At 46.3% G+C, this 17,043-nt stretch overlaps 1 protein-coding gene across 1 annotated transcript in view; it reads left to right on the plus strand.

The window, feature by feature from the left end:
• Positions 1–16,083, plus strand: part of EHMT1 (euchromatic histone lysine methyltransferase 1) — a 129,245-nt gene extending 113,162 nt beyond the window's left edge. Inside the window, 2 exon segments of the mRNA XM_038374319.2 lie at positions 7,996–8,171; positions 14,779–16,083. Coding sequence (XP_038230247.2) covers positions 7,996–8,171; positions 14,779–14,962 — 360 coding nt within the window. The 3' untranslated portion in view covers positions 14,963–16,083.
• Positions 16,084–17,043: the final 960 nt, after the last annotated feature.

Here is a 17,043-nt window from a genome sequence, read left to right on the forward strand (position 1 = left end):
CAGCACCCATATTGGCAGCCTTATTAAAGAGATCACCAATTAATGAGCTGATAGACTGAAATACCAGTTCACCAGTAAAGGACCTTTCAGGTTCGACTTCTGGTACCCTGGCAGGGCAGTGCAGGGAAGCTTGCGCTGCTGGGTGTGCTGCATCTGGTCCAAGAAGGACTGGTGTCCCTCGAGCCATCAGCTCGTTCCTTTCTCAGGGGCTTTAAACTCACTTTTAAAAGTCTGAGCAAAACCTTTATGTGAAACTGTCCTTGGCAAGAGCAAATGTGCAGCAAGGTGATGCTGGTGACTGCAGGAGAATGGGGGGAACTTTCTGTGGGGAGCTGCAAACCAGCTTCCATCCTGCTTCTATATTGGTTTGGTGGTTAGAGATGTAAAAAGAGGTTTGTCTTTAAGAAAGGGAGGGGCCTCTCCAACCACTAAAGAAGGATCCAGTGAGGAGTCTTGTAGCCGATGCTCTGAAATCAGAAAAGTAGAAGGACCAACCTCTCTGGCAAACTTCACTAAATGCCCAGGGGTCAATCTGTTCATCCAAGGGTTAGCTAGTAGGCAGCATCCTGCATCCTCCTCCTCCAAAGACTAACCAGGCCATCATCTCCACATTGCGCCTGCTCTCCATCAGCCTAGATTGAGGTATTTCAACGTGACTGCCAACCCACATCTGTCCTGTTTTTCTTCAGCAGGCTCTGCTAATGAGGCTGACTGAACCTAGGATTGAAAATACACTGTAGGCAATAGGCAGACTGGTAAGCGATAGACCAGAAACCTGTCATTCATCCTGGCTTCCCTTTTGGGTAAATAACTAAGAAACGATGCTGGCACCAGGGAATTGCCGGGAGTTCCGTAAAGGGAAATTATGGTAATTTCTCATGGTATTATGGGAGTCTGACCTCTTCTCCCATAGTTCTCCTGGGCCCCCGATGGCCTTTCAGAATCTCCCAGGAGCCATTGCTTCAGGAAGCTGTGTTAGGAACTCTGGAATAAAGGTGCTCAGTGGCCACTACAACTGCATCAACACTGAACAGTGCAGAGATGCACTTGAAACATCATAGTTAGTGTAGGCATGCCATGCCATTGGCACTCAGGCCAGGTCTGCGCTACAGACTGCTGCCGTCAAAGCTGTGCAGAGGTGTGATTCCTGACCGACATCGCTGTGCAAGCAGAAGCCCAGTGGAGATGTGGTTCTACTGGCAAGCCTGTTGTACCAGCACAGCTTGGTTTGCTTGTGGGATAAAGCACAGCTTTGCAGTCTAGCTGCATTTGTGCCAGGAAAACTTTGCTGGTATAGCATACTGGTATCCCCTATGCTGATAAAGCCCTCCTAGTGTCCATAGCTTTACACCAGTGCTGCCCAATTTAATTCTCTCGCGTAGAGAAGGCCTGAAAGATTTATGCATAAATTTGGGAACATCCCAAATATTTGCCTTGGCAGAGATCTTACAACAGACGTGACTGTACGGACGGTCACTAAAGCTAGCAGGCCAAGACCACGTAACTGCTTATATCAGAAGATTTTGTCTCTGGAGCAATCACAGTATTAACCAGCTGCCAGTACAGACCATTCCTAATGTAGCATGTGCCAATCGTCCCCTTCCCATGAGGAACCAGCTCTGGCATGTTCTGCCCTCGCTGGAATCTGGGCACAGCTTCATTGGGCTGACTAGCCAGTGAGGAATGGTGAAAGCACTGCCTCAGCATTTCTGGCTCTGCTGAGGCTGGAATGCAAAAAACCCTGCAGTAGAGGGGATCTTCTCTTTGGGGTGCTCCTCGTGCCTCCCCCTTACTGCTTCCCAGGGGACTGGGGAAAGCTGCCTCAGGAGTCACATCCAAAGCCCCTCAAGGCTACTCCTGTGTCGTGCAGTACTTGAAGAGTAATGCAAAGCCCTCCGATAAACACCAGGGGCAGGGGCCCCGAGCAGGCTCCCCCCAAAGTAATTCTAGCCTCTGCCAGCTCGTGGATGTGAGAGATCGTACCTGGGAATCAAATCTGGGTCTTTCTGGAGAAGTGCAGAGTGTTGAGCACACAGCTCTAGAGTGGCCCCACTTGCACTCCCAACCGCGGTTGTTTCAGCAACTGGAGTATCAAAGATGAATAAAGATTGAAGGCTGTACCTTAGGTTCTTATTACCATAGTATCTGAGCACCTCACAGTCTTAACACCTTTATCCTCACAACAACCTGTGAGGTAGGGAAGTGCTGTTATCCTCTCTGTGCCTCAGTTCCCCAGCTGTAAAATGGGACAAGCGACTTGCCCAGGAATCACGCAGGAAGTCTGTGGCGTTTCTGGGATTTGAACCAAACCAATTTGTGGGCTAGATCACTAACCACGGGACCATCTTCTCTCCATTCAGTAGCCATGGGGAGCTTGATGGAGAATCTGTGGATTAATCGTAGATTGAGCCTTTTTGGCAGCCACATGTAGTCCCATTTCAGAAAGCTAGTGTGAGTTACTAACTGGGAGGAGCAGGGTGGAGCTGTCTCTTCAGGAGTGTAAGTGGAATGAAATTGTATGGGATTCACCTATCATCTGTGGAATAACAGCCCCAAATGGGAGTAATCAATCAGAGAAAGAAACCTGTCAGCCAAAACCAGACAGAGGATGAGCAGAATGCAATCAGGTGAAGACAGGAAACAGAAGGCAAGGCCTTGCTATATGCTGAGTGATTGGAAAATATGTCAAAAATGGCCTTACCTGTTTTCAATCACTGATAACTCAGAAGAAAATGATCGGAATGCTTGTGGATCAATGTCCTAACAGGTAAAGCACAAGATGGGGCATTAGTTGGTGTCTGCTACAGACTGAATCGCACTAGGGAACAGGAAGACCAGCTCCTTATGCACCTATCTCTATATGTACAAGAAAGGAAAAGCTGTGTGATCATATGAGGAACTTCAGTTTGAGTTACAGATGCTGGAGGGGCATGCTGGCAGTATTAAAACATCCTGGAATTTCCTAAATATGTAGATAACAATTTCCTAACTCAAAAAAATTGTTGAAACTAATGCAAGGGATTTATATTAGACCTTGTCTTGACAGATGGAGAGGAACTGATCAGCTGAACGAAAAATTAATGCTAGCTTAGGTACGAGTGATCATGACTTGATGTGCAACCAGAATAAAATCCAGACCGGTGATATATATTTACGCTTGGTGCTTTAAAAGGGCCAGTTTCACAAAATTGAAACCATTTATGAGCCAAATTAGCTGTGAGGAAGAATTTAATCGAAAAATGTTGAATGGTCATTGAGAATTGCATAAGAACACTTCACTGTACGCCCAATAAGCCACAATTGAGGAAGAAGGCTGTATTGGTTAAAGAAAAGATCTGGGTTTAGAGAAAAAGTGAAGGCAGCTATAAAACTATATTTTTTAAATATTAACAAATGGAAGTGATAGTGATGAATATAACTCAGAACTAGGAATTGTAGCAATCAACAAAGGAAGCAAAGGGACACAAGGAGAAATCTATAGCCAGCAGAGTTAAGGACAATAAGGAGTTTTTTAGTACATTAGGAATAAAAGAATCCTGACAATGGTATTGGCCCATTACTAGATGGAAATAATAGAATTAGCACTAATAATGAAGAAAAGGCAAAAGTGCTCATAAATATTTCTTTTCCGTGTTTGGGGGAAGAACAGATGATGATGTCCTACGATAACACATTTTTCATTACACTAGTATCTCAGAAGGATGTTAAACAGCAATTACTAAAGTTAGACACTTCTAAATCAGCAGGTCCAGAAACATGCAACCAAGAGTTTTAAAAGACTTAGTGGAGGAGCTTGTGGACTGTTAATGTTGATTTTCTATAAGTCTTGAACGCTGGGGAAGTCCCAGAAGACTGAAGAAAGCTAATGTTGTGCCAATATGTAAAAAGGGGAAATGGGATGGCCCCAGGTAATTATAAGTAGGGCTAAGATTATGTCCCAGAAGTCATGGATTCTGTGAGTTCAAGAGACCTCCATGACATTTTTGCTTCACCCCATGGCAGCGGGGATGGAGCTGTCAGCTGGCGGGGGCTGTGGCGTTCTGGGCCATGGCAGGCGGTGGGGGGCCCCCACAGCTCTCAGCTGGACCCTGCCCCCTTCCCCTCCTGCAGCACATGCTTGGGATCTCTCCCCTCCTCAGGTCCATTTTTATCATGGTTATTTTTAGTAAAAGTCAGGGGCAGGTCACAGGCAATAAACAAAAATTCACAGAAGCCTGTGACCTGTCCCTGACTTTTCCTAAAAATAAACCATGATAAAATCTAACCTTAATTATCAGCCTAACATTGAGCCTGGCTAGGTAATGGAGAGTCTGATATGAGACTCAATTAATAAAGAATGAAAAGAGAGTATTGTAATACCAATAAACACGGGTTTATGGAAATAGATGCTGTCAGACTAACTTGATTTCTTTTTTTTGATGAGATCACAAGTTCAGTTGATAAAGGTAATAGTGTTGATGTAGTATACTTAGACTCCTATAAAGTGTTTGACTTGGTACCGCATGACATTTTGATCTAAAAATCTAGAACAATGTATAATTAACATGGCACCTGTTAAATGGATTAAAGCTGGCTAATGGTTGTAATTGTAAATAGGGAATCATCATGGAGAAGGTGTGTTTCTAGGGGGGTCCTGCAGGGTTCAGTTTTTGGCCCGATGCTATTTAACATTTTTATCAATGACCTGGAAGAAAACACACAATGATCATGGATAAAGTTTGCAGATGCCACACAAATGAGGGAGTGCTAAATAATGAAAAGCACAGGCCACTAAAGCAATCTGGATTGCTTGGTAAACTGGGTGCAAGCAAAAATATAGCCATTTAATATGGCTAAATTTAAATGTATCCATCTCGGAACAAAGAATGTCGGCCATTCTTACAGGAGGGGGATTCTATCTTGGGAAGCCATGACTCTGAAAAAGATTTGGGGGTTGTGGTGGATACTCAGCTGACAATGAGCTCCCAGTGTGATGCTGTGGCCAAAAACACCGATGTAATCCTGGGATGCATAAACAGAAGACCTGTGAGTAGGAACAGAAAGGTTATTTTACCTCTGTATTTGGCACTGGTGTGACTGCTGCTAAAATACCATGTGCAGTTCTGGGATCTTCAGTTCAGGAAGGATGTTGATAAATTGGAGAGGGTCCAGAGGAGAGCCAGGAGAATGATTAAAGGATTAGAAACCATAGTAATAGCTCAAGGAGCTCAATGTATTTAGCTTAACAAAGAGAAGATTCAGGGGTGACTTGATTATAGTCGGTAAGTATGTAGATGGGGAACAAATACTTAATGATAACAATCTAGCAGAGAAAGATGTAACATGATCCAATGGCTGGAAGTTGAAGCTAGACAAATTCAAACAGGAAATAAAGTGGAAATTTTTACCAGTGAGAGTAATTACCATTGGAACAATTTGCCAAGGGTCATGGTGGATTTTCCCACACTGACAGTTTTTAAATCAAGATTGGATTTTTTTCCTAAAACACATGCGCTAGGAATTATTTTTGGGGGAAGTTCTATGGCCCGTGTGTACAGCTGTCAGACAAGATGATTGCAGTGGATGCTTCTGGCCTTGAAATCTATGAAAGAAGAGGCGCCCTAAGCCCCACCCAGCCAGGCAACAGCCTCGCAAAACTCAGCATCACTGGAGAATGTCTGAGTTTGAGTTTGCCCTGTAGCACAGAGGAGCGATAGGAGCATTATTTTAGTTATCTTTATTTGTCACTCCAGGCTGTGTGAGCTGTGATTTATTTAGCATGCTGGGTCCTATATACAGATCCTGCTCGCTGTTTGAAAAAAGACAAACATTTGTTTAATAGCCCAAACTCTCTGCCAATTCGGTGCTCTTATCATAGAATCATAGAATATCAGGGTGGAAGGGATCTCAGGAGGTCATCTAGTCCAACCCCCTGCTCAAAGCAGGACCAATCCTCTTGGATAGGATGTACTATGGTGGATGTTTGTCTGGGCTTCCCCTTTTAAAAGGACAGTCATCTTCTTTTGTATTAGCAAAATGCAGAGAAACACACATTCTCTCGGGATCTTTGGGAAAGATGAGATTGGGTTTTATCAGGTGCAGCCTCTTGCTAATGAAAGTTGTCTGCTTTAACTGTAACACTTGATTCTCCTTTAGAACTTTTCATGCGAAGATCTCAAGCACATCACAAATATTAATGAATTATGCCCCCCTTTGACCTAGGTGGTATCACCCCATTTAATATATGGGGAAAATGAAGGCTATTGCATGTACATTCGAAGGCTCCGTTGTGTTTTACATGGGGTTAGTTAATGTGTTTAAGACAATGATTTCCCAGCGCATCCCAGCCCAGAATGATTAAGGGACTTGCCAAAAGACACCCAGCTGGTCTATGGCTGAGCTGAGACTAGAACCCTGATCTTGTGACTCCCAGTGATGTATCTCCCCACAAGGCCATCCTTCACCTCGTTACTGAACTACATTTTAGTTCAATTCACGGTGGTATTGGAAATGACTTCGCATGTCACAAGCACAGGATCAGCTCCCACAGACCTTCCTTATGCCTTTAGGTCCCACTGCAGTCAACAATGACCATGCCCATGAGGAAGAACTTTCATAAGAGTGGCAGGGTCAGGCCCACATCTCAAGTCTCACTGTGATCCATTCCCTCAACCTCCCCCTTCCTATGTTGCTTTCTTTTTGTTAAAAGAGGGAGGGCAGACAACCCCCATGGCTTTTTCCTGTTCACATTGGTTCTCCCTGGCTCCTGACATGAATCCTTAACTAGAGCCTCATTTTATCAACATAGGGTGATGTTGGCAGGCTCGATGCACCTGCAGAGCGCCAGTCACGTACCCTGCTCCTGCTTATCATGCAAAACCAGGGAAGAGACTTGTGCGCAGAACCACAGCTGAAGAAGCTGAACCTTTCCACCGCAGTGACCAGCTTTCAGTGTTAAACCCTCTTTGAAATCCTAGTGTGGTGGGTTTTATTGCCCTTCTAGTGTAAACAGCTCAGGCCTCTTCTCTAAAGCCTCTGATCAAGTTCTCATTGCTCTCCATTCACTGTGGAACGAGCAACATGTTGCTCACCGTACCCTAAGGCGGACATTCTGACCCTTTATATCAGCAGACTCTTCCCCTGACCTGACTCTCAGCACCCCAAACTGAACTAGATACCATTAAATTGCAACGCCTGCTAAATTTTAAAAACTGTAGCAGGCTGCTCAGTGTAGACCAAGTGTGTATCTTTTTCATATCTTCAGATGTCTTCTGGGGCTCCTGTATCAGTTGGCTGGTAGAATTCTGGCACAGCTGATCCATTAAAGATTGTGAGGTGCTTGCCCAGAAGGGGATGTGAGCTCCACTAATGGATCTTTTTGCTTTTGGTTTCTGTGTGACTGAAATAGCTTCTGTAATTAAAGCCTGCAGCTGCACAGTCATTCTGCGCTGGAATAAAAGCCCTGAGGGAGTCTCTTATTTTCAAGGAAACAGAATATTACGATTACTGCTGTGAGGACATTAGGGAAAGAGAATTTCTGTGTTCTCTCTTTCACTATAGTCTTCAGGAAGTAGTGTGTTTGCTGTAAGCTCTGGCTTTGTGCTTCTCAGCTGTCATGTTCAATTAGCAGGGCAGGAGAGATGCTGTTTCCTGAATCCACTGGCCTTTTACCCACCAGGTGTGTGTTCGCATGGAGCAGAAGTAACACTGGAGCAGATTAGTGCCTTAGCAGAGCAGGTTTGTGGAGAGCCAGTCTGCTCGCTCAGCTCCACGCACAGCTTCTCAGGTCAGGAGTGTTTCGAACAGCCTCCAGGCATGCAGGCTAAGTGCTTTGTGAAGAGATGTATGTTTTGTAATGCTTAATGGTTTGGCCTTTTAAGCCTTCAAGTAGGAGACGAGACTCCAATATTTTGAAAGATCTTGAAATTCCTTTGTGTGTTAACTGTGAAGTGACCTGTATCTCACTTTCTTTTATATAACTCCACCTAATGAAACATTCACTGTTCCTCCCTCTAGGATGGAGAGGTGTACTGCATAGATGCTCGTTTCTATGGCAACATCAGCCGCTTTATAAACCATCTCTGTGAGCCAAACCTCACCCCTGTGCGAGTGTTCATGTCGCACCAGGACCTGCGCTTTCCCAGGATCGCCTTCTTCAGCACCAGGCAGATCGAAGCTGGCGAGGAAATCGGGTATGTGCTGCCCACAGGGTCTGCCTTTACCCTGGGAATTGTCCTTGTGTCGTCTCTAGCCTAGCTCCTAGATTCAGAATGACCCAGAAACCCCACGAAATTTGGAACCAGTGAATCAGAGTCTGCTATTTCAAACCCAGCTCCCAGCTGGGGAGCAGTAGAAGGGCAGATCAGTTCCAAATTTCGTGTGGTTTCTGGGTCATTCTGAATCTAGGAGCTAGGCTAGAGATTATTCTTTTTCCAAAGCGACACATCTGCCCAACCTGCAGCTGTGAAAGCTAACACTTGGTGTGCTGCTTAGGTTTCTCAGGGAGTGGGAAATACCGTGGTTGGGGAAGGGATAGCGGCCTACAGGTTAGCACAATGGTCTGGTACTTGGGAGACCTAGGTCCTATTCCTGGCTCTGCCAGTGGCCTGCTGGGTGACGGTGGGCAAGTCACTGTGCCTCAGTTTCCCCATTGTTAAATAGAACAGAAACGATGCTCACCTCCTTTGTAAAGTGCTGTGAGCTCCACTGATGAAATGCACTTACATAAGAGCTATGTATTCTTATTGTTGTCAGTCAATTGCAGGCTCATGCCTTATGGGATAAGGGGATCGGTACAGGAGTTGGGAAGGAATTTTCCCTTCTGTGCATGTCCTTGCCCCACTGATGAGGTGCGTTCTGGATTTGTCTTTCCCTTAATGCTTCCAGGGATCTCAAAGCAGTTTGCAAACGTGTATTTCATCTCCTGCACACTCCCACTTGTGAAGTCAGGAACTGTCTCTATTTACCGCTGGGCAGATTGAAATGCAGCAGTATAGGGCTTCTGCTGCCTTGTAGACTGCAGAGTCGGTGTGCCACTCCACTAGATCAGAAATGTGGAATCTCACGCTTGCTTTGCCCAGGTGTAAATGACAACAAAAGGTGCCAGGCAGTGAAGAATCAGCCCCAGAGAGCACAGCGCTCCCCTTTCTCTCACTCTGTGTAACCCTATCAAGTTAGAGGGAGTTCCATGGGATGTAAGGTTTTTGATACTGTCTCACATGACCCTCTCATAAACAAACTGGGGAAATATGACCTAGATGGAGCTACTATAAGGTGGTGCATAACTGGTTGGAAAACGGTTCCCAGAGAGTAATCAGTGGTTCACAATCAAGTTGGAAGGGCATATTGAGTGGGGTCCCACAGAGATCTGTTCTGGGTCTGATTCTGTTCAATGTCTTCATCAATGATTTAGAGAATGGCATAAAGTTTGCAGATGATACCAAGCTAAGGGGTTGCAAGTGCTTTGGAGGATAGGATTAAAATTCAAAATGATCTGGACAAACTGGAGAAATAGTCTGAAGTAAATAGGATGAAATTCCATAAGAAGAAACACAAAGTACTCCACTTAGGAAGAAACAGTCAGTTGCACACATGCAAAATGGGAAATGAGTGCCGAGGAAGGAGTACTGCGGAAAGGGATCTGGGATCATAGTTGATCACAAGCTAAATATGAGTCAACAACGTAACGCTGTTGCAAAAAAAGCAGACGTCATTCTGGGATGTATTAGCAGGAGTGTTGTAAGCAAGACACGAGAAGTAATTCTTCTGCTGTACTCCGCGCTGATTAGGCCTCAACTGGAGTATTGTGTTCAGTTTTGGGTGCCACATTTCAGGAAAGATGTGGACAAATTGGAGAAAGTCCAAAGAAGAGCAACAAAAATTATTAAAAGTCTAAAAAAACATGACCTATGAAGGAAGATTGAAAATATTGGATATGTGTAGTCTGGAGAAGAGAAGACTGAGAGGGGACATAACAGTTTTGAAGTACATAAAGCTTTTTTACAAGGAGGAGGGAGGTAAATTGTTCTCCTTACCTCTGAAGATAGAACAAGCAGCAGTGGCTTAAATTTGCAGCAAGGGCAGTTTAGGTTGGACATTAGGAAAAACTTCCTAACTGTCAGAGTGGTTAAGCACTGGAATAAATTGCTTAGGGAGGTTGTGGAATCTCTGTCATTGGAGGTTTTTAAGAGTTAGACAAACACCTCTCAGGGATGGTCTAGATAATACTTAGTCCTGCCATGAGTGCAGGGGACTGTGCTAGATGACCTCTTGAAGTCCCTTCCAGTCCTACAATTCTATGATTCTATGTGAATCAAAGCCAGATCCTGTGCTCAAGTGACCCTGACAACATCACAGTGAGCCTGTGATAGAATCTGGCTACTCAGATTTCCTGTCTTTTGCTGTAACCACTAGACCACCCTTCCTCTGTGGCATCCAGTGTTAGCATTTGCTGGGGTAGCCTGTGAGACCTTATCTGCTTGGTTCCCAAGAACTCAGCTCTACTCCAAACTTGTCACTGAGGTTTCTTTGTTGGCATACACTCCAACAACCCTTGAGCTGATCAGACTCCAGTGAGAGGGGCACGTACAGGGTGTACAACACATCCAAAGTTACACAGCAAACCTCTTCCTTCTATACAGGTACACATTTAATTGCAGTTACTGTACATAGCATCACATGTTTTGGGATTGGCTTGGTTACTTTCCAGGACCCAGTCCCTGTGTAGCATGCCCTGTCCACGTTCAACTTTACTCCTTACCTCATCTTTATGCTCCCGACTTCTCTTGTCCGTTGTTATCTTGTTCTTAGTAAATGGTTCCCTAGGTGTTCCCTCTCTTATCATAGCTCACTCAGATATTGTCTTTTAGCTTGATGACCTATTATTTATCTTAGAATCATAAAATAGAATCATAAACTATTAGGGTTGGAAGAGAACTCAGGAGGTCATCTAGTCCAATCCCCTGCTCAAAGCAGGACCAATTCCCAACTAAATCATAGCACAAACATTTCGTTTTCAGCCTGCTTATTACCTCCCCAATCCTCTCTTGCAAGAAATGAGGCCTCCTTCATGTTTAATTGCTCACATCCAGTCTAGCCTGCAGCCATTACCCAAGGCAGGGATAGAGGACTTGGTGGCCCAATGACAGCTGCTCCATTCTTGTCCTTACCGTTAAGAGTCACAAAATTTAAAACCCTGCTATTGAATCTCCCTCTTCCTCCTCTTCTCATTTAGTTTTGTAACCTAGGAGGCCAGGACACAGGCTAACGGTAACCTCCAACATGCGCACCCCAATGACGCTGGGATTGCAGAGAGTAGTAACTATTGCTAAGCAAATACCAATAGGTCCAGTGGGTTCGCCATGTCAACCGTGCTCTAAATTTGATCAACTAGACAGTTCAGAGGCCATCCACTTTGGGAATGGCCAGGAATGTGTTCTGGGTGCCTGGCCATAGAAACATGTGGGAAGTCCCCAAAGATCTCACGTTTACTTTAAAGTGAGATTCAGAAGCGAAGCTGGATCAAGAGGTTGTCTTGGCTCTGAGGGAGGGACTGAATTCAGAGGTGAGGCAAAAATGATAGCGTACGCAGCACATCCAGGATGAATTGATCCAAAAACAGGCAGGACAAAGTAAATAACTGTGTAAAAGAAAATCCGTGTAAATCACATCAGTTTCGTATTCTGAAGGGATCAGATTGAGCCCCTGGCGGCGCAAGTGCAGTTCCTATTGAAGTGAGTGTCCTGGATCTGGACTCGCACTGGTTTTGTGTCACTGTTACACCATTGACCTCAGTGGAGTTACTTAGCTGGTGATAATCAGGAGTGACATTGGAATGGGGCCCAGTGGAAGCTGCCCCTGTTCACACTGTGGCCCCAGAAGTGCTGGGAATTGTGCAGGCATAAGTTAAGGGGGGAGGGGCTGCTTTCTTTGTGTCCTCCTGTTACTTCTTGTTCTTGCTTCACCCCTGCTCAGTCCCTTCAGTGTGTAAGCTGCCCTCGTTTCGCACACCCAGCGAAGGGCAGAGCCACGCCAGTTACAATGCTTTGCCACGCCTGTTTGGTTTCTGCCCAGTGCCCAGCACTGTTTGCATCACTCCTGACCATGGCTCCCGCTAACTCCAGGCTTGCCCCTCTAGTCTCTGTATTGAAAGGATGAGGAAATGCAAGTAAATTCCATAAAAGAGAGGCGATTTTTCCTGTCTGACGCAGAGCACCCACCTCATCTAGGAGCCAGGGCCTAGGGCTGGTGCCAAACTGATGCTATCTGTGCTGGCAGTTTTTGCCACTGCCGCTGATGCGCTTGCAGTAGATCCCAGACCAGGAAGCTCACTGGACCAAAAGGCATGTTGTCTGCTTTTAGCCTGGTGTGGGCAGTGTTTTGGTTCCCCAGCTGGGAGCTGGGTTTGAAATAGCAGACTCTGATTCATCGGTTGGATCCCGCTGGTGTTTTATTTTACTTACAAATCCCATCTCTCCGTGACTGACACTAATACATCTCACCAGGGTACGGACATCTCTGCTTTCCTGAGCAAGTGCCTAAAGAGAATGAGCCAGATTCCAGCCCCCACACGGTCCCTTTACCGCTCTCCGGCAGTGTAAAGGAGCTGCAGTGGATGCCAGGAGAATTCCCGGGGTGCAGGGGCAGCATACAGCCCTGTGCCAGACTCCAGCATTGCATTAGCTCCCATTACAAATGAGCTTCGTTACCGGGTTTTTGAGAGCTGTTCTTAGCTATGGGAAGGTGAATGTGTAGTGATTAAGAACAGCAAACTACAACCTCTGTGTCTGAGGCTTTGTCGCTGCACAGATGGACAGGCAAGTTTGCAGATGTGTATCTTGTGGTGTTTGGCTCTACGGACGGCCTCTAGGCATCACTTCTTTGCCTGTTGGATCTGGGTGGCTCGGGGCCACGGTTGCAGCGTAGGGAGCCTTCCGCACCGAAGTGTCCCCGTTCACATCCATCCCAGGATAGCAGTGACAGCAGTCCGTTCTCGTCCGATGCCTGCTTGGCAGGGCTCAGTAAGCTCCTAGTGATCAGGGAACTATGTCACAAACGCTTCGTCACAATTTGCGCGATATTCTTGCCCTGCTGCTTTAGTTTTTCTGTGTGACGGCTCCTAGTAACTATACGGTAAGGGGTCGGAGGAGCTGCAGAGAGATGGGTTTCCCCGAGGTGCCTCCAGTTCTGTTGTACCATCTTCATGACTACCGAGGAGATGTCCTTCGAGGCAGCAGTGAGGAAGAAATTTAGGAAGCACTAAAGCCAGAGAGGGCTCCAGTGCCAGAGGAAGGAGGACATGGCAAAGGAAAAGAGAAATGTTGTTCCCCACATAACCGTGGTCCTAGTAAGTTTATAGCTACACCGTGGATAGTATTAGTGCTGGTTCTTTAGAGGGTCCTGCCCCTGCCTCTGCAGGGACCAGCCCCAGGGGAGGGGAGGGAAGGGAAATCACAGTTCTGTGCTCACCCCCAGCCGGATAGAATAACCCACAGGCCATATGGAGCACAAGGGTTGAATTCCCCATCATGGTGTCCCCTGGGCCATCTAGTCCTCCCAGCTTGTCACGTTTGTGCCTGGGGAGCGTTTTTATGTGCCAGGACTTTTGCAGTCTGTTCCCCTCTTGAGGCTTGCATAGAACTGCCGGCCTCTGTGGGAGAGGGGGCTGGGTGGTTGGCAGTGGGACACGGAGCCCTTCCGCCTGTCCCCGCCGGGCACTCCTGGAGAGGCGTTGCCATCACAGTGCAGTTTGCCAGCTGGGTGAACGTCATTGGTAGGGCTCTGTCCAGCTTGAGCACTCCTATCGCTGGTAGCACCGAATGGTCTCCTCTTTGCGGCTTCAGCAGTCATGCTAATGACAGAGACTGAATCAACCCCTCATTAGAAGAAGTGGTTCTGCCAAATCCAGATTGAGGCATATTGACCAAGGCTGGTGTGGGAGGGGAATCTCAACGTGCTGCTGGTACTGTACCTTTTCTGGGATGTCACAAAGAGTTTCAGCCTCTAGGGGGCACCTTTTCCTTGGGCCAAAGGGGCTCTGCCCCTGCTTGGGGTGGAAAAGGCACTCACCCTCCTGACCCATTTCATCCTTTGCCTCCAAGTGCCAGGCAGCACCCCGTTAGAAGGGATCTCCCAGGAAGGGATCGGCTCTGTACACACAGATTCCATCAGAGCCCCTGGCGTGGCATGGAGTGTGCGTGTGTCAGGGCGGGAGAATTGAGGTGCACAGAACTCCAAGCAGGGGGAGATAGACTCTGCAGTGGAGAAGGGGGGGAAATGGGGGCACGCAGAGCCCCTGCCATGCGGGAGGAGAGTGGGGAGGGACACCCTGGAATGGGGGATGACGACACACAACTGGTGGAAAGGAGATTGGGGGAACCTGGTATGGGGAAAGGGGATACACAGAGCTCCTGCCACGTAGTCCCCTCCATGGAGGGCATGGGGGAAGTGGGAATGGGGTGCACACAGCTGCTGGTGTGTGGGGCAGAGTGGGAGACCATGGTATGGAGATCACACAGACCCCTGGCAGGGGTGAGCCTGGGGGGAGGTGGGGTCCCTACAAAAGAAGATGGGAGAGTGGCACCCAGGGAATTTGATGGGGGAGGGATGGAAGGATACAGGGAGCCCCCAGGGTGGGCAATGCATTCAGGCTGCACAAGCTGTGAAGGGTGTGACCCCCCTGCTATACAACCTTTTTTGGTTTAGGTCTTCTCTGCTACCCTAAAGTGATTGTTTGAATGTGCACGCATATCTCCTGTTGTGTTCAATGACCAAATGTCCTTCCCCCCCCCCCCCTTCCAGCTTTGACTACGGAGACCGATTCTGGGACATCAAAGGCAAATACTTCAGCTGTCAGTGCGGTTCGCCCAAGTGCAAACACTCGAGCACAGCCCTGGCCCAACGGCAAGCTAGCACGTCCTCCCAGGGCACACAGGAGACCGGACTCCCCGACACCAGCTCTGCCATGGCAGCCGGCCCCTTTTGAGGACTCGCTCCCGGGAGACCGAACTGGTTTAACTCGATAGATTCACGTACTGTTTGAAATTTCCATTGAAAGAGAAAACACAGTCAAGGAAAGCCAAGGGGTTCATGACATCTAGGGATGTGCCACCGACTGTTACTTGAGGAATAAGTGAAAGCAAATCCGGACTCCATGTTGTAGGTTTTCCTCCCTCTCCACCCCTGGAAAGCTGCTGGTTTTACAGTGAGTGCAAAGGGATGGCTGTCGCAGTTTTTCCATGCAAGATGTCCTAGCATCCATCTCTTCATGTGTTGTCAGAGCCAAGGGAAGCATTTACCTCTCCTCCTCAGAACGCTGTTATTAATTGAATGGAACTTCAGGCCAAGTCATCTCCAGTTCTCTTACAATAAACTTTGAATACTTGATGGAACTTACTTTTTGGGGGGGTGGGGGGAACGGTTCTGACATTGGTTTACTTGATGCAGCTTTGTGGGGCAGGTCTTTTAAATCACAAATTTCTCCCTCACCTGGCAGGACATTGCAGCATGGTTTTTCCTGGTCCCGTCGCTGGGAGCTAGAGGTTGTTTGCTTCTAACAGATGCCTGTTGGTTACCATATCTGCCGATCTATTTTTTTTTTTCCTAAAGAAAAATGGAAAAGAATCCCTTTTTTCTTCATGTCCCCCCAATCCCCGTCTCTATTCCAAGCCTGCCAGAGATTCTCTCCCCACCGCTTCTGCTCTATACCAAGCTTTCTCCGTTAAAAACCAGCTCTCACCTCTGCCCCTTGGGCATGTTACTGTCTCAGTGTTGGTTTCACCAGTGGAAGGATTTGCCTCTCCTGCCGCGTTAGCAATCTTAGAGAGGGATGGGGATTGTACAAGACACTAACTTCTGAAAGAATCAGTTTGCTGTTTATGTATACTATAAAGAACCTTTAGCATTTCTCAAGAGAATGCTTCATGCTGGGCAAGCATCAGATAGGACACATCCCAGCGAGAGGAGATACCATGGCCACCAGCTCATCCCTCCTTTTTCCCAACTCTGGGCACCTCTGATTTAATTTTTAAGCCACACACTATGAAGTTTAAATGAACTGATTTATTTTTTACCATTATTAAAACATTCGGGACAAAGCATTAAAAACACACACACACACACACACACACAACAAAAAGAAACCACAAAACAAAAACGGTGCTGATTCTGGTGTGATTTTTACTCACCACGTGAATATAAACTATCAATTGTATAAAAAGAACAAAGTGATTTTAGTATAAAATGCAGGAAAAAAACACAAAACCTTTTTTAAATTGTTAGTATTGTAGTGTGAATAAATTTGTCATCACCTTTTGTGTGATGGCTGGGCAGGTCATTATCTTAATTTTTTTTTTTGCATATATCTTTAAATACTGTAATTAGTGCAGTAACAGGGGTTTTTTTGTGCATCTCTTCTAAAACATTCATAATGCTGTCATGTTTATTATTATTATTATTATTTTCTGTTAATGTTTTTGACAATTTTAAAGGAGCAGTCTTTTGGCTCTGGTCATTTTCTTGTTCTGTTTTCAATGAAATCAATAAAAAAAAGTGCTTTAAAATGAATTTGGCTCTTTCATTCATCAGTGTTGCCAACTCTCATGATTGCATGACAAGTATTGGGAGATTTGGGTTTTTTTAATTTAAATCCCAGCTCCAGGAGTCATGTGATAACATAGAAATCTGTTTTTGAGGGAGGGGGGTTTGTTGTGGGGTTTCTTTTAGGCAAATTTCTGGCCCTCATGGTTGCACAGAAAAGATGGAAAATGTGTATTCTAAGAGCTCAGAAAGCAAAATGAAAATCCCCCACATTTAGTAGAATCTTAAATCTTATGCTTTAAGTCACTAAGAATATTTTTGGGCAGCCGCCCTTATGATTTCTCAGTGTTTGAGGTTGTCAATGCTGTTCTGAGGTGATCTTCCCCCAACGGCCTCCCCAGAATAGGTCAGCAGCAAGGCAGCCTTCCAAAAAGAGGTCTCCATCATGAGCCGATTTCTGTGCCCCTTGAAGAGCCCCATAGACTTCCATGGGTCTCTGTTCAGGAGCCGTAGTCCGCCCGTAGAGAT

The sequence above is a fragment of the Dermochelys coriacea genome, chromosome 16 (genome assembly GCF_009764565.3).
Source record: "Dermochelys coriacea isolate rDerCor1 chromosome 16, rDerCor1.pri.v4, whole genome shotgun sequence".
In the NCBI taxonomy this organism is placed as follows: Eukaryota; Metazoa; Chordata; order Testudines; family Dermochelyidae; genus Dermochelys; species Dermochelys coriacea.